This window comes from Vicugna pacos, chromosome 13 (assembly GCF_048564905.1).
Source record: "Vicugna pacos chromosome 13, VicPac4, whole genome shotgun sequence".
NCBI classification, from domain to species: Eukaryota; Metazoa; Chordata; class Mammalia; order Artiodactyla; family Camelidae; genus Vicugna; species Vicugna pacos.
Genome location: NC_132999.1, coordinates 35,072,930 through 35,093,339, shown reverse-complemented (window position 1 = coordinate 35,093,339; position 20,410 = coordinate 35,072,930). Strand labels below are relative to the sequence as shown.

General features: G+C 43.7%; 1 protein-coding gene, 1 long non-coding RNA gene and 2 other non-coding genes across 14 annotated transcripts in view; 2 read left to right on the top strand and 2 right to left on the bottom strand.

Annotated features, from left to right (window-relative positions):
- The window catches only part of ARMH1 (armadillo like helical domain containing 1), a 54,040-nt gene that overhangs the window by 27,900 nt on the left and 5,730 nt on the right, over positions 1-20,410 (top strand). For 8 of the 10 annotated variants that reach the window (XM_072974573.1, XM_072974568.1, XM_072974564.1 and 5 more), the window contains 7 exons: positions 7,703-7,771; positions 14,074-14,196; positions 14,296-14,368; positions 14,488-14,617; positions 14,700-14,777; positions 15,055-15,136; positions 15,216-15,347. In XM_072974573.1, coding sequence (XP_072830674.1) covers positions 7,703-7,771; positions 14,074-14,196; positions 14,296-14,368; positions 14,488-14,617; positions 14,700-14,777; positions 15,055-15,136; positions 15,216-15,334 — 674 coding nt within the window. In that variant the 3' untranslated portion in view covers positions 15,335-15,347. The remainder of the gene's footprint in view (positions 1-7,702; positions 7,772-14,073; positions 14,197-14,295; positions 14,369-14,487; positions 14,618-14,699; positions 14,778-15,054; positions 15,137-15,215; positions 15,348-20,410) is intronic. The other 2 variants (XM_072974570.1, XM_072974569.1) reach the window with 1 other exon arrangement.
- Positions 6,332-6,471, top strand: LOC116283141 (U4 spliceosomal RNA). The gene has a single exon (XR_004192693.1). It is a non-coding gene; the product is annotated as a U4 spliceosomal RNA (small nuclear RNA).
- LOC140700668 (uncharacterized) overlaps positions 9,124-20,410 on the bottom strand; it is a 45,187-nt gene continuing 33,900 nt past the window's right edge. For both annotated transcript variants that reach the window (XR_012079152.1, XR_012079153.1), the window contains 2 exons: positions 10,941-11,056; positions 9,124-9,435 (listed from right to left, as the gene is read on the bottom strand). This is a non-coding gene — a long non-coding RNA (uncharacterized lncRNA). The remainder of the gene's footprint in view (positions 9,436-10,940; positions 11,057-20,410) is intronic.
- LOC116283142 (U5 spliceosomal RNA) lies at positions 19,480-19,597 on the bottom strand. The gene has a single exon (XR_004192694.1). It is a non-coding gene; the product is annotated as a U5 spliceosomal RNA (small nuclear RNA).

The following is a 20,410-nucleotide window of genomic DNA, read 5'->3' as shown; positions in this document are numbered from 1 at the left end:
ACTGTGGAGTCAGCCTATGTCCTGTCTCCTTATCACCTTCTCCCTGGGTGATTTCGTCTAGCCGCATTGCTTCCCATTCCACATGTGTGTCACAGATTCAGCTGCCAAGTCTGTTTCTCTAGTCTTGCTATTTCCATAAATGTCTAATAGGCATCTGAAATTTCTAGCCGAAAACAGACTATTTGATTTTCTTTCCGAAACGTGTTCTTTCTCCTATTTTCAGTAAAAGGTACCACCGCCAACTCAATTGCTCAAGTAAAAAGCGTAAGACTGATACCAGACGACCTGCTTTCTCTCACCTCCCACCCCATCCCATCCTTACCAAGTCCTCTAGGCTCTACCCTCACTGTGACCACCCTAAACTAATCCACCCTCCTGTCCTGTCTCCTAATTTATCTTTCCGCTTCTACTCTGGGTCCCTGTAATCCACTCTCCCATGGCAGCTAGAATGATCATTTTTGAAATACAAACTAGACGTCACTCCTTAGCTTCCCAGTGCACCTAGACTGAAATCTAAACACCTGCTATGGCCTGCTTCTAGAAGGTGCTTCCCCCAGACCTCGGGTTGATGGTTAACTTCTCAAATTTCAAGTGTCAGCTCAGACATCACCTCTGAGAGAGGCCTTCCAACCACTCTCTATAAAGCTTCCCTGTCCCTCCCACCACCCTCCCAGGTCTCCCACCATCACATCACATCATGACACTTACCTCCTTCGGAAATTACCTTATTTATTTGTTTATTGTCTGTCCTCTGTTAGAAAGTCAGCTCCAGGAGAGCTGAGAAGTCATCTTCTTTGTTCGCCATTGTATCCCTAATGCCTAAAGAACACTGGCAAAAGGAGGCTCTTAAATATTTGTTGAATGAATAAATTGGGATGACTGAATTATATGTACCCTAATTTGTACTGACAGTCATCATATTGGGAATAAAATTTAAAATATCATGTTTTACGGGGGTGGGGGTGGTATAGCTTGTGTGAGGTCTTGGGTTCAACCCCCAGTACTTCCATTAAAAAAAAAAATCTAAAAAAATCCCTACAAACCTAGTTTTTCAGCCCAGATGGCCAAGTGGAGGCTGTGTGTCTTAAATGACTGTTTATTTCCTGAGCGTTCTTAGGGCCAAGGCAGAGGGTTCAGAGGAGGAGGGAAAAGAGAAGCAAAGTAGGAGATGGTAAAGCCTCTCGAGCAGAGGGTGGGCGTTCTGGTTACCTATTGCTTATAACAAACCACCCGAATCAAAACTCATAAAACTGCCACTGCTTTACTCACATAGTATGTCGTTCAGGAATTTGAATAGGACACAGCAAAGATGGATTATCTCTGCTCCAAGATGCCTGGGGCCTCCCCTGGAAGACAGCAGGGGCCACAGCGGGAGCAGAGGGAGGCTAGTGAGGATCACTCTTACTGACTTTTCTTTTTGTCTCAGGCTTCAGTGTAGCTCCACGTGGCACTCTGACTGATCCTGTTCGTATTTAGCATTTTGATAGGTTGTTCATCATGAATATTTTTTGCATTCGGTTTTTAAATTGCATTAAAATGTATCCATCTCAATTACTGAATTTCTTGGCCCCTTCATTAAATTTTGCATCAGGGGTAAACGCCCCACCCAGGCGCCCGCCTTGAGCAGCACAAGGCAGCTGGAATCATCTGGGTCTTGAAGGTGGGACTCACAGCTGGGACTGTGAGCTGCAGCACCTACCCGTGCCCTCTCCCTGTCACTTAGGCTTCTCTCAGCTCCGTGGCCGGATTCTGAAACCGGGCAGCTGAGAGCGAACTCCCAAGACATTCCAGACCAAAGCTGCAGGGCCTTTTTTGATCTACCCTCAGAAGTTACAGCATCACTTCCTGCCCAGATTCAAGGGAAGCACGTAGACCCTGCATCTCGATGGTGGGGAGGGTCAAGTAATTTTGTGGCCAAGTTTTAAACCCACTACAGTGGGGCGTGTGTGCAGCAGTGGCTCTGTGTCTGTCTAAGTAAGATAAGCTTCTCTTTCTTCCTTTTTCTCCCCTGTCTCAATGTTTTCATGCAGTTACCTGAAATATGTTTGCCTGCCAGAGCTGGGTTTCCTAACATGACACCTCCTGCACACCCATGCAGGTGGCCCTGGAAGAGGGGTGGGTCAGGGAGCCCCACGTCAAAGATCGTGGGGAACGCCTGCCCTTCCAGCTTCTTAAAAAAGAGTGGAAGAGGAAACCATGGCCAAGTAATGACTTTCTAGTCCCCACTGCGGCAGAAAGGGTTTTGAGGCCTACGTCTGCAAATTTCTGAGGGTTTTGTTGTGTGTTTTATTTTCATAGACTTAAGATTTCAGAATTTCTTTTAATGATGATCCCATTTAACCTAAAAGAGTCAAAATTAAAAGTAAAGGAGGACTTCTCCAAAGTGATCCTGCCTGGAATTTATCTCCATTTATAATTGCTGTGAAGTGAAAAATGGCAGTTTCCTCCCAGGGAGGACTGCTGTTCCAGGAATTAGTGGCAGGCAGGGACTTAATCATGACAAGCAGTCTAAAGCCACAGAAGTATTCACTTACTGCTCTCCCTCCCCGGAGGAAAGAAATGTCAAAGTCACAAAGTTTTTTGAAAGGAGAAATTAGTTCTGATGGGAATTTGAAATACGTGTGTGTGTGTGTGTGTGTGTGTAAATATGTTAGTATCTGTTACGAATTACTACCTTAGGAACATAAAAATTACTATGTATGACAATTAGAAGCAGGCTAATCATTGTAAATTAATTTGCCAAATGTATGCGTGCCAAAAATCAAGTGGCTGAATGACCAATTTGCTGAGTGCCCAATTCGCCAAATTACCAATTTACTGAAAATGTTTCCTTTAAAAACTTAAGTGTATGCAGTTCCTCTTGGTTGTATTGGTAGGGCCTAGGAGAGCTGGGAGAAGCTACAACTTCAGCATCCTCAGGGATATCAGCCTCTCTCTGCCCCTCAGTACCCACTTTCTGCCCTTCGTTGGCCCCCTTTTCTGGCCCTTACCCTCCCTTTCTCTGCCCCACCCCCTCCCCATCCCCTCCTCCCAAGGATGGGTAGGCGGTCTAGGCCACGCAGGACCAGAACCCCCTCCTTGCTCCCACTCCCACCCCGGCAGCTACAGACAGCTTGGGCAGAGATAAATGAAGATTCCTTAAAATGCTATGAAGACAAAAATGAAAGCCATTATATTCAAACTTTGCAGAAATCTACAAAAGCAGTTAAATCAGTCCATCTATATTCATTACCTATTGCTTATAACAAATTACCCTAAAACCTAGTGGCTAAAAAAAATAAACATTTATTATCTCCCCCAGTTTTTGTGGGTCAGGACTCTGGGAGCAGCTTAACAGAGTGCTTCTGGCTCAGGGCCACCCATTTGTGTCATGAGGTTGCAGTCAAGTGGTCAGCTGGGGCTGTGGGCATCTGAAGGCGTGGCCGGGCCTGGAGGACCCACTTCCAGGGCAGCTCATTCACCCGCCTGGCAAGTTAATGCTGAGTATTGACAGGAAGCTTCAGTTCTTCCCCACGTGGACCTCTCTGCAGGTCTGCTTGAGTGTCCTCACAACATGGCTGTGGGCTTATCCCAGGGTGAGTGATCCAAGAGCGAGCAAAGGGAGCTCAATATCTTTTATAATCGAATCCCAGAAGTTGCACTTGTCACTTCTGTTTCATTGTGTTCTTTAGAAGCTGGTCACTGAGCCCACATTCAAGGGGAGGAGAGAATTGGGCTCCACCTCTCGAAAGGAAACCTCCTAAAAACTTTGTGGACATATTTTAAAACCCCTGTACCATCCAATAAACATTGCTGAAAATTTAACAAATAGGTATACAAAACAATTTTATGGTAAAATGAAAATGTGAATTTGGAAAAATGGTCATTTGGAGACTAATTTTTTTTTCTAATGGACCTAGAACCTATGATTAACTTGACTTGCTCATGAAATGATCGTGTTTCCTATTGTGAAGTTGGAAGTGTGGCTTATCAGGCATGAAGCACCACAGCAGGATTAATGGCTGAGCAAACTGCATTCACTCATGTGGTGGAATCCACTAGAAATGTTAGTGCAGGGAAACAGTGGCCCTAAGTGACCAAACAGTACACACACTGACAAGTCTTTGAATGTGTGACGTCTTTTCCCCTGTCCCCCAGAGACCTGGAGAGACGCGCAGTGGGCACGAACATCATTGTTAATTCTCCTGAGGCTGTTGGATCTGTGAAGTTATGTAGATTCCTACTATTAAGAAATATGATTTATTTAGAAATTGATCACAGATTCGGTTTACTTCTTTTTTTTTAATCATTTTTTATTGAGTTATAGTCATTTTACAATGTTGTGTCAAATTCCAGTGTAGAGCACAATTTTTCAGTTATCCATGAACATACATACATTCATTGTCACATTCTCTTTCACTGTGAGCCACCACAAGATCCTGTATATATTTCCCTGTGCTACACAGTACAATCTTGCTTATCTGTTCTACATTTTGAAATCCCAGTCTTTCCCTTCCCACCCCCTCCCCCTCTGGCAACCACAAGTTTGTATTCTATGCCTATGAGTCTGTTTCTGTTTGTATTTATGGTTTTTTTTTTAGATTGGTTTACTTCTTTTTTCTTCACAAAAGCATTTTTCAATTGAGGTGAGAGTCATATAACATAAAATTAACCATTTTAAAATAAACAATTCAGTGGCATTTAGTATACATTCACAGTGATGTGTAACTACCACCTCTGTGTATCTCTAAAACATTTTTGTTACCCCCAGAGGATACTCTGTACCATTAAACATTTGCTCACCGTCCCCTCCCCTCCGCCCCTAGAAACCACCAATCTTGTCTCACTGGATTCACCTATTCTAGATACTTCAGATAAATGGAGTCATACAGTATGTGACCTTTTGTATCTGGCTTCTTTTGCTTAGTCTGTTTTTGAGGTTCATCTATGTGTAGCATGTATCAGTACTTCATTCTTTTTGTGGGTGAATAATATTCCATTGTATGCATATATCACAATTTGTCTCTCCACTCATCTGCTGGTGGACATTTGGGCTATTTCCCTCTTTTGCCTATTGTGAATAGTGCTGCTATGAACATACATGTCCATGTATTTCAGTGCCTGTTTGCACTCTTTGAGATGGAATTGCCAAGTCATATGGTAATTCTGTTTAACCTTTTGAGGAACTGTCAAACTGTTTCCATAGCAGCTGAACCATTTTACATTCCCACTGGAAATGTATGAGGGTTCCAGTCTCTCCACATCCTTGCCCATACTTGTTATCGTCCTTTTTTCATATATTTATAGCCACCCTAGTTGGTATGGAGTGATGGTACCTCATTGCGGGTTTAATTTACATTTCCCAAATGACTAAAGATGTTGAACATCTTCTCATGTGCTTGTTGGCCATTTATGTTTCCTTCTTGGAGAAATATCTATTCAAGTCCCATGCCCATTTTAAAAATTGAGTTGTTTGTCTTTTTGCTGTTGAACTGTGAAGAGTTCTTTATATATTTTGGATACTGGAATGGTTTCTCCCATTCTGTTGTTTTCTTTTCCCTTTTTTGATAATTGTCTTTGTTGGTTTACTTTTAAATTATTTAAGTTTTTAACTTATTCATTTACTTATTCGACAGAAGCAGGCACGGGGCTGGGCACTGAGTATATAGTGACAAATGAAACTAATTCCATGCCGTCCTAGAGCTTTGTTCCAGCACCAATAATACTAGTAATAATAACTAGTAACCACTACCAGTGACTGATGCTGACTATGTGCCAGGCACTATTCTCAGCTATTCATCATCTCCTGGGATTCTCAGAACAATTCTGAGAAGTAGGTACTATTATCATCCCCAGTTTGCAGATGAGGAAATTAAGGCATGGAGCAATTAAATAACCTGTCCAAAGTCTCAAAGATGCTAAGTGGGAAAGTTATGGATCACACCCAAGCATTCTGACTGCTGCTCCCATCTCCTCACTACCACACTATCCTGTCTCTCCAGTGTTACGAGAACAAGACTCTCTTAGTTTTTACCAGTTTCGTGCAGCAGTCAAAACCTGAAGTTACACAACATCATTATTAATACAATAAAATATATTTTTAAAAATTATGTTTTCTCAGCTTCATGCCCTTCACAGAGTCAAGAAAATACTACAATATCTCATTTTTAAACCTACAGCTTTTCCCCCTAGAACTTTGTGCCTTTGCTTTCCTCCTCTGCGCTGCCATGAGTGGTCTCAGCTGTCCCTCCTGTGGAAGAGGCACAGGTCCTGGGTAACTTCACTGCACAACAGTCGCAAGGCTCAGACACCAAAGGATAGTCTCACATAAAAATTTACTGAATTTTTTTTTAGCTTTGCGCAGTGGCAGTATCATGGCCAATGAGGTTTATCCGAGCGCGATTATTGCTAATTGAAAATTTTTCCTAATACCCCACCATGATGATTTCTAATAGAGTCGGCACTGGCAATTTTTGACAGTCTCTACAGAGACTGAAAAAAAAGAAGAAAAGAAATTTACTGAATATTTTTAAAAGATACATTTCCCCAAAATTATATGAGCCCTTCAACCCCAACACTCTATTTAGCATTTATAAGCTTTATTATACAGCCATCCAGAGTTTTGTTTTTTTTTAAAATACCAAGTCCTGGAGGGAGGGTATAGTTCAGTGGCAGAGTGTGTGCTTAGCAGGCACCAAGATCCTGGGTTCAATCCCCAGCACCTCCATTAAAAGTAAATAAATAAATAAACCTAATTACCTCCCCCCAAAACAAGCAAACAATTAAAAACATTTTTTAATACAAAGTCCTTGGGAAAAACTTGTTTCTTTTTTTTTTTTTTAAGTGAAAGCAAGTTTATTTAGAGAGATACACATTCCACAGACAGAATGTGGTTTTCCTCAGAAGGGAGAGCAGCCAGGAGCAACTTGTTTCTAATTGTCTCATTTGCCTGGCCCTAAACACCTGTGTCTGCCCGGGGCCTGATACTGTCCCCCCACGCCCCACCCTTGCACCTGGTACAGAGGTGTTCCAACTCTGGTGACAGGAACACTTTCAAGCGCTGGCACACAGGCTAATTGGACTTGGTGAGACTGGCCCAGAAGAGCAGATACCAGAGGAAGACACACCCTAGTAATCATTGATTCAGCAACACTTATACCACCATAGCACATAACATTAACTGCTTTGTTGCCTGGCTTTTTAAAATAAAATATATTTGTAACGTTTCAACATTGGGCTTTGAATAGGATTTGGTAAAAAGAGGTGACAGAATGTACAGGAATCAGAGACAGAATGTGGTTGGTCAGGAAGATGCCTGACTGGTCTTTTCCTCACCACATGTGACTTGCCCAACTTACTTATACTACAACTCTAGAAAAGCAAGCAAAACTGTGTATGGACGGTACTGAGGCACACTTATCATCTGTGGCCAGCAGGTGACAGTCTTGTCTGGATGTGAACAGAAAGAACAGGGACACTGGTTTTCCCAGGCTCTAGGAGCAGAGAATTGTGAAACAAACCTGGTGAGTGCTGAGCGTCCTGGAAATGGCTGCATGACAAAACCACAGTTCCCAGGTGCAGCGCCATTTCTGAGGCATGTCTGAATACTAAGCCAGCTGCTGCTGCTCCGTCTCCTATTCTCTGCAATTCCCTGGGCAGTCTTCATGCTGGGTTTCCTCATTGTTAGACACGTGATCATGGAGCTTTCTCCCTGTGCTGACAGGCTGTGGGCTCCCTGGTTCCTCTTCAGACGGGAGGACTCTTTCCGCTTGCACTGCAGTTTCCATCGCGGGTCAGTGGCCCGCTCCTGGCATCTGTTTTGTTTACTGCTGTCTCAGTCGGCACCAGCACTGCAGCCTTACAAGTACCCAATGGATATTTGTCCAATGAACGGGCGCCAAGCTGCTTCTCAGCCTCACTGGTCGTGAACTCTCACCTGCAAACCCGCCTGATCACACTCTCCTCCCTGAATACTCTGGTCCTGTCCTTCCCAGACCCCACATTCTCTCCTGGCTTCCTCCTCTCTCTCTGGAAGCTACTCCTCAGCCCTTTGTTCATTCCTAGTCCTCCACCAGTCCCTCATCCACTCCCAGGGTTTTAATTACCACCTATGATGCTAGAAACAACAAATGCCCACCTTTATAGAGTATGGACTGTATGCTAAGTACTGCTCTAGCTCTTTACTCATTTAATCCTCACAATCAGCTGATTAAGTGGGCACCGTTATTACTCCCATTTTGTGGATGAAGGGCAGAGTGGCTGAGTGACTGCGCTGCAGCTCAGACCTCTCTCCTGAGCCTAAAAGCCTGACCCTGACATCCATTTGCCTTCTAAACATCTCCCTTTGGATGTAACTGGACATGTTCAGAATTAGGCTCCTGATATCCCTGCTCCAAGCCTTTCATTCTCCGAGGTCCCAATCTCAGCAAAAAGCAGCTAATCACCCAGGAGAGACATGTAGGTAATCATCACTGCTTCCTGCTTCCCACCTTCAGCCAACTTCTAACAAGACCAGTCAACCCTGCCTCCTTAACATTACTCAGATCTGTCCCCACCACTCCATTCTGTCTCCACCACTATAATTCGGATCTTTGTATTTCTCACCTCGATACCCACCTCCATCTCTCCAGCATGATGCCCACACAGTCTGTCTCCTAGTCCTCCCCCAGACTGGAGGCAGTAGAGCTCATTCTAGTGGTGAAGAATATGAGTTTTGGAATCCAACAGAATTATTCCTCTACTTAGCTGTTTGACCTTGGGCAAGCTAGTCAACCTTTCTGAGCCTTTGTTTTCTCTGAAAAGAAAGATGAGAAAACATCTGCTCTGTAGGGTAGTTAACAGAAGGGTAGAAGCCAGAAGCTGCGGCTGGCCCACCTCCACAGGCTTAGCTCTCACTCCATGACCCACCACCCTGTGTCCCAGCCGACTCCCTGCTTGCCTGGCCACAATGGGGCACACACTATTCAACATGGCACTCGCCACATTCTTCATTCCAGTCCCTCTCGTCTCCCCATGGCTTTGCCAGTTCACGTGCCACCATCTCCAAGGAAGCCTTCTCCGGATTCGCCACCCCCACCCCCTCAACTTGCCCTCACCCCAGCCTAGCTTCCTTCGAGTTCCCGTGGTTCTTTCAACACTACTTCGTACACACCACTTTGTTTACTGGTAATCCCCATTAGACACTGTCATCCCGAAGGGGCAGGGATTGTATCTTCGTCTTCCTCATAGCCCTAGCACAGGGATCTGGCACAGAGAAGATGCTCACTAACTATGATGCTAACGAATGAATCAATCAATAAATAAATCAGTGACTGCTTCCATTTAGGACGGTTGCGGGTTGTCAGCATCACAGGCTTCAGGCAAAGCTGCCAAAGGTGGCAGTCTCCTTTGCTTTCTGAATGAGTCCACTCACTGAGTAACTAGGGCAGTGCAGAGAGCTGGCGCTGGCTGTGGTTCCTGTGGAGACATTTGGGCAGGGACTAGCACTTCTGCTTTGGGTGTAAACAGTGACAGCTGTGAATTTTAAAACTCGATCAAAAGTGACTCTGTGAGTAAATTTTCATTTTTCCAAGGACCCCCATACATAATCAAGGAGCAGGCAAATAATCAATGAAGGCTCAAGTATTTAGGACAGTGTGAATACGCAGAACCAGATATTTGTCTCCTGGAGCACTTGGTCCCATGTGGGCAGAGAATGCCATTGGTGGTCAGGGAAATTTCATTAAAATACCTACATCCATTCATTTTTACTCTGAATGTTCACCAACTCACTTTCTGCTGCAGGCATTTTCCCCAGGGCATCCTGGCACTAAGGTACTGCCAGCTTGTGCCTGGGAAGAGCCCAGCTACTACTGAGAGCTGTGCGGCAGCTGACCGGGCCCCTATAGTCAGATATGAGGAGGAACCAATCACTCAGACCCCAAAATCAAGCGGCACTAATTCAAGAAAAAGGAAGAAAAGGTTTCACAACCAAACAATAAGAGAACAAGTAAGAAAGACTTGGAGGTTGCAGGCACCAGGCTATGGCTGCCAAGTGCCAGAGACACCTTAGGCTGCATTTTTGTCCAGGTGGGAGTGTTTGGGGGAAGCCAGGGAGGCTCAGTGTGCTGGTCCCTTTCCCTCCAGAATGTTGCTGGCTCTGTGATTCCAAATTAGAACCATACCTGAGCAATCAGAGGTTGGGGTGGGTAGCTGGGATTGCAAGGGCTACCCGGGAAGATGTGGATGAATGAGAAGCAGTGGCCCAGAAGCACTAGCCAATTGTTTCTGAATCAGACTGGTCCACAGAGGAAAGGGGCTCCCCCAGGAGGCCTGTCCCCAAAGTGCCAAGCACCAGAAGGGGTAGCACCAGGATCTTTCTCCTGGGAGAGTGACTCTGATTCTGTGATTGGGAAGAACAGGCTGAGACCAAGTAGGCTCATTCCAGGAATGCAAGGCTGGATCGATTTCCAAAAATCACTCAATTTAATCCACCAAATTAACAGGCTAAAGAAGAAAAATCACATTATTATATCAATCAGTGCAGAAAATTCCTGTGTCAAAATTCAACACCTGCTCATGATTACAAATTCCCAGAAAAATAGGTCTAGAGAAGAACCTCCCCAGCCTGATAAAAAGCATCCACACACACACACAAATCTACAGCTAACATTATATATTAACACTATTATATAATATTATTAACAATATTATACAATTAACAATATAGCAACAGACTGAATGAATGCTTTCCCCCTAAATTTAAGAACAAAGCAAGAATGTCTGCTAAAGGATTACCTCTAACAAAAGAAAGATAATCCTAAGACACAGTTCTCTATAGGTCGCTCACATTTCTGCCTGTCTTGTAAATGAAATACTAACTGCTTTTTGTTTCAGACTATCTTTTCAAAAATGTTTTTAGCAAACAGCTTCAGAAAATAAAGGTCGTTTTTCCCTTTACAGCAAAGGGTAGGCATGCTTACTGACTACTATGTAACATTCAGGTTCTCTGAAATCAGGGCTCCTCTTCATAATGCAATCCACTGCATAAACAGGTATCCATCTGTGTTACTCTCATGGGATTTGGATGCAAATGGAACTGATACAAAAACAAAAAAAGCCATATAATCAATATGAAGAATATAAAAGGAGACATTATAGATGCTAATTCATTAAAATGATTTTTTAAATGATTTTTACATGATATAATGAAAACTTTTTCAGTATGTTTGAAAGTTTAGATGAAAACTGCTAGAAAATATAATTTACCAAAATAGACTCAAGAAGTAGAAAACTGAAATAGTCCTCTAAGCATTAAACAAATGAATCAATAATTTTTCCCATAAGATCAGAAGCTTCAGAGAAGTCTATCAAACATTCAAGAAAAAATTCTAGTCTTACACAAGCTCTCTCAGAGATTAGGAGAAGAGAGTACACACCCCAATGTATTTTCTAAGGTTAGTGTAATCTTTTTTTTTTAACCTTTTTTTTATTGGGTAATAGTCATTTTACAATGTTGTGTCAAATTCCAGTGTAGAGCACAATTTTTCAGTTATATGTGAACATATATATATTCATTGTCACATTTTTTCCACTGTGAGCTACCACAAGATCTTGTATATATTTCTCTGTGCTATACACTATAATCTTGTTTATCTATTCTACATTTTGAAATCCCTTCCCACACCCACCCCCTTGGCAACCACAAGTTTGTATTCTATGTCTATGAGTCTGTTTCTGTTTTGTATTTTTTTTTTTTTAGATTCGACATATGAGTGATCTCATATGGTATTTTTCTTTCTCTTTCTGGCTTACTTCACTTAGAATGACATTCTCCAGGAACATCCATGTTGCTGCAAGTGGTGTTATGTTGTCGGCTGTGTTATGGCTGAATAGTATTCCATTGTATAAATATACCACATCTTCTTTATCCATTCATCTGTTGATGGACATTTAGGCTGTTTCCATGTCTTGGCTATTGTAAATAGTGCTGCTATGAACATTGGGGTGCAGGTGTCTTTTTGAAGTAGGGTTCCTTCTGGATATATGCCCAGGAGCAGGATTGCTGGGTCATATGGTAAGTCTGTTCCTAGTCTTTTGAGGAATCTCCATACTGTTTTCCACAGTGGCTGCACCAAACTGCATTCCCACCAGCAGCGTAGGAGGAAGGTTAGTGTAATCTTAATATCAGTGACAGCATGCCAACGAGAAACCAATCTTATTCATGAACATAGATGCAAAAATTCTATACTAAATATTAGCAAACTGAATCTACCAGTATATAAAAAGAAAAATGTGCCATCTAGGAATGCACATATATTATCTTAATAGGAAAAAAGTTTGAAACATTGAATCTCAATCTGATAAGAGCTAGCTATAAAAAAAACTATAGCAAACTGGAAACTTTCCCTTTTAGATGAGAAATAAGGTAACCTCACACATATTCCTCTCCTTGAAATGTAAAAGGCAAAAGACGTGAGATCTGAAGAGAAACCAGAGTACACTTGGCTATGTTTGCCACTCTTTCCTTAACTGACTGCAACGGTCCAAGGCTGCTGCTGTCTATTCCTGTGCTACGGCCCCTCTGCCAGAAAATCTGTGAAAGGGATTTTTGGAAGAATGTACATTTACCCCAGGAAACAGGGAAACATGCAGTTTTAAACTGAAGTGAAGTGTTGAGTGCAGCGCCCTGCAGGGATGCCCACGAACCTTCGAGCCTTCAAAACTTCGCTTAGTGCATCAGTAAAAAGGTTAGCTGCCCCAGTATCCTGTCCCCAGCCACGCCTCTGACTGGGAGCAGATCCAAAACAACCTCTCTTAAGGTGTCATCCAACTCTGGGAGACCTAGAGGATGGACCAATGTGCCATGCAGGCTCTCCTAGCTTTGCGGTGGTAAAGTACCCGGGGCAGGGTAGGAGGAAAAATGACCAACTGAACTTCCCCAATTTGATAAGAAACACCTAAAAAAAAAAGTCTATAGCTTACATTACACTTAACAAGAACTCTTTCAAAAAAATATAAGTTGGCCATAACTATTACTTCCTAGTTAGGGACCCATTTGTATTTTTACACACAAGAAACCTCTTTGAAAAAATCAAACATTTAGCTCTACATAAGGCCTCAAAAAAATTCACTACCAATTTTTAAGTGTTTCTTCTCCATGGAAACTTTTGCTAAAATATAAAAGATTTCAACAAATTGGATAGAAACTCAGATGTGCAGTCCTTCTGTGCCCATCTTCCCAGGTACTGGTGGATCTCCCAACACTTGCAATGCCTTTGTAACTACCAACAAAAGCTTTCCTTCCGTTATAGAGAATTACCCCTAAACATGTTCTTACTGGGGAAAATCACCTGACATGAAAATAAAAGGTTCATTTTCGTTGTTCAAACAGGTAATACTGTTAATATTTCTAATGTAATCTACTTTGCATTCTGGTATGCAGATGATCTAGTCAGGGAAACATCTTGCCCTCGGAGTGAGTGTAGATGGGCGGCCTTGACTCTCCAGCTGGGGAACAACTGGTTTCTAAGTTCTGCCTTTCAGTGTAGCAGTGTGTTTAGAACAATATTTACCCCGGTGTGCCATCTCCTTACCATCTGATCCTGCCCTCTTCTAGCTCTGCCTCTCTGTGTTTCCTTTCTCTTTACACCGGGGTAAATGTTGTTCTGAGCACACTGTTTGCTACACTGAATTGCAAGTGTTGGGAGATCCACCAGTATCTGGGAAGATGGGCACAGAAGGACTGCACATCTGAGTTTCTATGCAATTTGTTGAAATCTTTTATATTTTAGCAAAAGTTTCCATGGAGAAGAAACACTTGAAAATTGGTAGTGAATTTTTTTGAGGCCTTATGTAGAGCTAAATGTTTGATTTTTTCAAAGAGGTTTCTTGTGTGTAAAAATACAAATGGGCCTCTAATTAGGAAGTAATTGTTATGGCCCTCCCGTTTAACCACAAGCTTCAGGAGAGCAGGGCTGAGGTGCCACCAGCCCAGCTCCCCCCACGCCTGGCACAGTAAGAGGTGCTAAGAAAGGTCGAGGAAGAGGACAGGGATAAACGGCAGCAGTTGGTTCAAGGGGCTCTTCGCTTCCTTGCGCTCTCTGCCCTCCCCAGCCATCGAGCTGATCAAGGACCTGGTCAACTACGACGTGTGCCCGGCGCTGCTCAAGGGCCTCGTGGCGCTGCTGATACCGTCCTTCAAGGAGACCAGCAAACTGCAGCCCAAGATCCTCAACGGTAGGGATCCGCCGGGATTGGAGGTGAGCCCTGGGCGGGAAGGCGGGGGAGGGGAGGGGAGGGGGCCTCGGGCTTCACGACAGCCGCTCCCTCCGCCAGACACGTCGGCCCTTCAGCTCACGGCCCACCTGCCCGTGTTCCTGCAGCAGGCCGCGGCCGCCAAGGCCATAGGGTAAGCGGGCAGCGGGGATTGGGCGGAGACGGCTAGCCCGCGGGTCCCGGGTGTCCTTCGGGCGCCAGAGGGTCCCACGGGGCCTCCGCAGCCCAACCCCCCGCTCCCTGCCCACGCAGGATCCTGGCGCACCGCAACAGGAGCCTCGCGGAGGAGATGCTGCACCTGCGCGTGGTGCACAGCCTGCTGGCCGCCATGGGCAACACGGACCACAGCAACAGCCAGCGGCAGGCCAGCCTCACGCTGAAGGTGCGCGGGGCGGCGGGCGGCGGGCGGCGCCGCGGGCACCGCGCGAGGGCGCAGCAGTCACGCTCCCGCCGATTCGCCGCAGTGCTTCGTGCAGCTGTTCCCGGTGGTGGAGGAGCACGTGCGCAAGTCCATGGGGGAGGAACTCTACAAGCTCTTCTTCGTGAGTGCTCCCGCCCCGCCACGTCCTTCTGAGCTGCGGGCCGGAATAGAACGGTGCCCCTGCGCCCCGCCTCGCCCCTGGTATCCCCCCTCAAGATCTGGCCTGACGGCCACCGGCAAAAAACTACCAGACTGGGGCCTTTCCACCTGGCGTCTTTCCTGCCCTTCCAGTCAGGCTGAGAGCCCGATCCCAGCCTACCACCTCCCTTTGCCCACGCCCAACTCCAAGTGCAGACCGCCCTGGCATCCAGCCGGGTTCCCCTTGCTCCTGTCCTCAGAGCAACGCCGGGGACCTGTATATGAAAATAGATAGCATTCAGGCGGACATCTTGGCGGCCAACAAAGTCAATGTCACCAAAGGTGAGTGGGGAGTGAGGGAGCCTGGAGTGGAGGTGCGGCGGGCACCCAGACTCAAGCCCATCTCTCTCCCTGCCCTCAGCCCTGTACCTCAGTGACCTCTCCCACAGCAACGTGAGCTTTTACTTTGGCCATCGTAATCAGGATCCTGTGGCCTACAACACACACTTCCAGAAGGAGGATGTGGAAGGCAAGGAGTAACAGAGCCTCTGAGGCAAGCCGGGAAGCCAAGGCTGTGTGGCAGGAGAGTCTGGCAGAAGGAAGGAGCCTGCGGCCAAGCTCAGGGCAGCTCTTCTTGGCCCTTGGTGGGAGGCTAGGGGTTCCCCAGGCCAGTGGGGAAGAGGGAGAGCTGACTGTGAAGGGTTCAATAAGCAGTCTTACTGTCTATCTGGTGTCTATGTGTGGAGGGCAGAGGGAGATGGAATGAGACCTATGATGATGCGCTGGGGGGCCTCTGCTCACCAAGGGAAAAAGCTGATCTGAAGGGAAGGGCCACCAACATCCTGGAGGATTCAAGAGCGTAGCCTGAGGAGAGGGTCTCACCTCAGCTCCCTGCTGGCTCCTGCCCTCTCCCCTCCAGGACATGGAACCTGCCTGTTTTTTCTCCGACTCCTTGGTTGCTTCCTCTCACTCCTTTTTCCTGATTCCTCCTCTTCAACCCAGCTTTTTTAAAGTTGGAGTGAGGAAGGACTCTGACCTTGAGCCTCCTCTCTACCTTTACACCCTGGTGATCTCATCCTGTCTCAGAGCCTTAAGTACCACGGATCTGCAGTGACTCCCACATTTCTATTTCTGACTAAACATTTTTACTTTATTGTGTTGCCGATGAATAAATTAGTCAGTCTAAGAAAGAAATGGAAGATTTTATTCGAGCCAAATTGAGGATTATAACCTAGGAACAGCCTTTCAGAAAGTAGTCAGAGCAAAGTTATATAAGTTTTTGAGACGGAGGCTGTACATTAAATGACATACACAGTGACATTCACACAATCCATATCTACAGGTACAAAGCAGTTACTAGTCGTGGCCACTTACAAGATTAAGAAGGAAGGTTATCTCCTAAAGAGTTAATCTTGCTAATGCTAGAAGAATACTGCTCTTCATGGTTGAGCAGGAATTTGCCTATCGGGAAGTTTGGATGACGCATAATGCAGATACACAGTGCACAGGAGAGGGGAGAGAGGAGGTCAAAGGGCAGAGGAAATTTTTTATGTTCACATTTTCCTTGACTTGCCTTAGAATATGGATTTTTATTTCATCTGTGTCCAAAACTGAACTGAGGGTCCCATGCCATCATCCCCAACTCAACTGATTACAACTCATCCTTCCTACCACTCAGAATAAAATAGTGGAGTTCTCCTTGATGTCTCTCTTTAACATCTGGATCCATTCTGTCTGTTGAGTCTACCTTCCAAATATATCCGGAATCCAACCATATCTCACTTCCTCCTTTGCTAATACTCTGATCTGAACCAGCATCATCTCTCCTCTAGGTGACTCTGCTTTCTGCTTTCACTACAGCAGCCAGAGTGGTTCTTGTAAACTTCAGATTCTGTCACTCGGCTCAGAACCTTGCAGGGTTCTCCATTTCACTGAGAGTAAAGCTCAAGCTCTTATTATTACAGCCCCCAGGGCCCTAGGTGATCTAGTCTCCCATGACTTCAGAATGCTCTCCTACTTCTCTGTCTGTCCTTCACTGGGCTCCAGACACATTGGCTGTGTGTTTCTTGAAATTGACAAACAAGCTCTTGCTTTAGGGCTTTTGAACAGACCTTTTGCTTCTAGGTTGTGTTCCTAGAAGCTCTCAGCCCAGATATCTGCATGGCTAACCCCCTCACCTCCTTTCAGCGCTTTACACAAAAGTCACCTTTTCAATAAGGGTTACTTTTTTAAGTCACAACCCACACTACTATTTCTTGTACTCTGACACACACCCCCCACGCAGTCCCCCCACACTGCTGTTTTTTCCATAGCACTTATTTATGTGTTATTTATTTATTGTCTGTTTCTCCACAAGAATGTAAGCTCTGGGGAGGGATATTTGTGTTCATTACTGATATAGCCCAAACACAAGGTCTGGCACACAGGAATGAATGAATTATTGTGAGGGAATTGTCCCTTCTAGTGGGAAAAAAAGTCAGATGGCAGTAATTCTCCAGACTGCCACAAGAGGGCATCACCAGCCCTGATACTGATGGTCAAAGGCAGCCCAAACTGGGATTTTAAGCCTCAACTTTCCTCTAGTGTGGCAGAGGGAGGAGAGAAAAGTTAACAAAATATTGGCATGTTTTCCATAAAACTAAATGGATTTCCTATTCTAAATAAGTGTCCTGTCCTTTGGTGTCAAGTAATTCTTACTGTTTTTAGTCTTGAAATGGCTTCTCTTTTTGCAGAATTACAATTTTTTAAAAAATAGTACCTTAGAAATTTTTTGGAAAATTTAATTGAAAAATCCAAAAATCTGGAAACCACTGATCTAAGATGATCATAGTTTAACAACAGTGGAGCTTTTAAAATGAAATCTTAAGTATAATACAAATATCTAAAACAAATACACATTACATAGAATTTATTAACATATATTTATTTTCCTCCAACTTTTTATTTTCAAAAGTTCAAAGCTACAGAAGAGTTGAAATAATACAATGACTATCTATATACCTATACCCTTTGACACATTTGCTTTCTGTTTACTGAGCTATTTGAAAGTTTCAGATATCATGACATTTCACTTCTAAATACTTCATATTATCTTTTTACTAAAAATGAGGACATTCTCACACATATTTATGATATCATGATTGTGGTAGTCTGAGTAATTGGCCTCCAAATATGTCCACATCCTAATCACAGGGACCAATATATATGTTACCTCACAAGGTAAAAGGGATTTTGCAGGTGTGGTTAAGGATCTTGGGATGGGGAGATTCTCCTGGATTATGTAGCTGGGCCCGAAGTAATCACAAGGGTCCTTATAAGAGGGAGGTAGGAGGATCCAGAGTTAGCAACAGGAGATAACGAGATGACAAGACAGAAGCAAGAGGGTTGGAGTGATGCAGGCAAGGGCTCAGGAGCCAAGGAATAAAGTTGTCTTTTTGGAAGCTGAAAAAGGCAAGGAAACAGATTCCCCCCACCCTGAAGCCTTTAGAAAGAGTGCAGCCTTGATTTTAGACTTCTGGCCTCCAGAACTGTGAGAAGAATAAATCTATGTTGTTTCAAGTCACTAAATGGGTAGTAATTTGTTACAGAAGAAATAAAATACAATTATCAATTCAATAATATCTCAAAGAGAATACATATTAAAAATTCCACAAAGGTATCGAAAACATACCTTGTTTTCTTCCTGTCTTCCTTTTTTTTGGTATGTTTTTGGGTTTTGATTAGTATCCAGTTAAGGTTTGCATACTGCTCTTGATTGTTATGTAGTATAAGTTTATTTTTAAAGTTCAAATTTATAACAATTGGTTGCTGTCTTAATATAACATAAAAATTGGAAATCACAGATACAACCTATTTTTAACAGTTCTAGTTTTCAGGCTAAGTTACCTCATAAAGAAAATACGTATATAAATGTGTGATACAAAAAGCAGCCAACTATACTTTGATTTTTAAAGTTTTTTTTAAAAAGCCAAGTTACCCGACTGCACTGAGAACCAGAGCCCCAGAGAGATGCACCTTTCCTGAACTGCTCAGGTACTGCCTTGAAAAATGTCTGTAAACAGATATATATGCCCAAGTCTGAACTTTAAAAGTTTAATTCAAGACCTAAAAACAAAAACAGGTTAACGGGATAGTCCACAGGTAACAAACACCTGTTGTTGCCAAGCACAGGAGGCAGTTCAGAATTTTATGCTTGGTGGTCCCCAATGTGTGAGCATAAAATCGAAGCCCTGGGGACAAAGTGTATCCACCTCCTCTGTGAATGTACTTGAATTTCTAATAACGGCTTGGTTCCTGAGAGTAAGAGGCCAATGGCGCCCTTCCCTGAACTGGCTCCTATCTCCTTGAGGAGAGTGCAGGTCCACTCTTCCTCCACCATGCCACCCACTGTGACCCTCCAGATACAAGTATTTCACACACGTTAGTTAAATTTATGAAAACAGAACAGAAAGGACTACCCAAGCTCACTTTGAAGGTCTCTCAACTCACTCTAAATAACACACAAAAGAATAAACCAGCACAAACTACACAATGGCCAAAAAAAGACAAAAAAATAACAAAGCAGTAAGTTGACAAGTTCAGTGGTACATTCTATCAAAACAACTTGGGATTATAAACCCCTTCTGAAAACACTCCAAACAGAATCCCGTATAACACTTAAGATCTATTCTTTTAACTTCTTTAATAGCCTTGCTTAAAAGCAAGGCCTCAAAAAATTGGGTAAAAACTCAGAATTGTTCCTCTCCACGGAAATCTTTAGTAAAAGGCGAAAGATTTATACGATCTGAAGAGAAACCAGAGTATGCTACCGTGACGGCTCACATAGTTCTCGGATAACTGTCACTCCTAGATCAGCAATGGTAACTATTTATCCCAAACAGCTAGTGAGTTCTGCCTTTATCGCTGACAATTCTCTGAAAATATTCTCATTATCGGGGGGGGGGGGGGGAGTCAAAATAAAAAGAAGAATCTAGCTGTTTTAAAGTAAGAACAATCCTGTGTGCAATGCCTTGTGGGTATGTAAATAAAGGCGTCCTCCACCTCCGGTTTCGGAAATACCTTAAAAGGATCCTTAGTTTTCCTGCTAAGCCTAGAGCCACCACCAGGGGACGGAGCAAAAGCCAGACTGGCAGGAATAGACAGCAGACCAACTAGAAAGTGTGATTTTGTTTTGTTTTGTTTATGTAATATATTTTATTTACAATATTATGTTAATTTCAGGTGTATGGCAGAGTGATTCAGTATTTTTGCAGATTATACTCCGTATAGGTTATTACAAGATAATGACTGTAATTCCCATTGTGCTATACGGTATAACTTTGCTGCTTATGTTTCATATGATTTTATTTTGGAGTCCCAATTAGGACTCCAAATTAAAATTTCTCTTGAACTAAAAATTGTAAATTGAATTTTTTTTAAAAAGGCTTGAACATACTTGTCTTCATACATTCCTTCAACAAAATATATTGAACACTGTGTCAAACCCTGTGCTAGGCCCTAGGAGACAGGTATGTGTGTTGAGCACTGATCTGAATGTTCAGTGAAGTGTAGGCAGAGCATTAAAGGCTTCATAGAAGAAGGGTGATGACGGTGTTCCAGGCAGAGAGGAACAGTGTC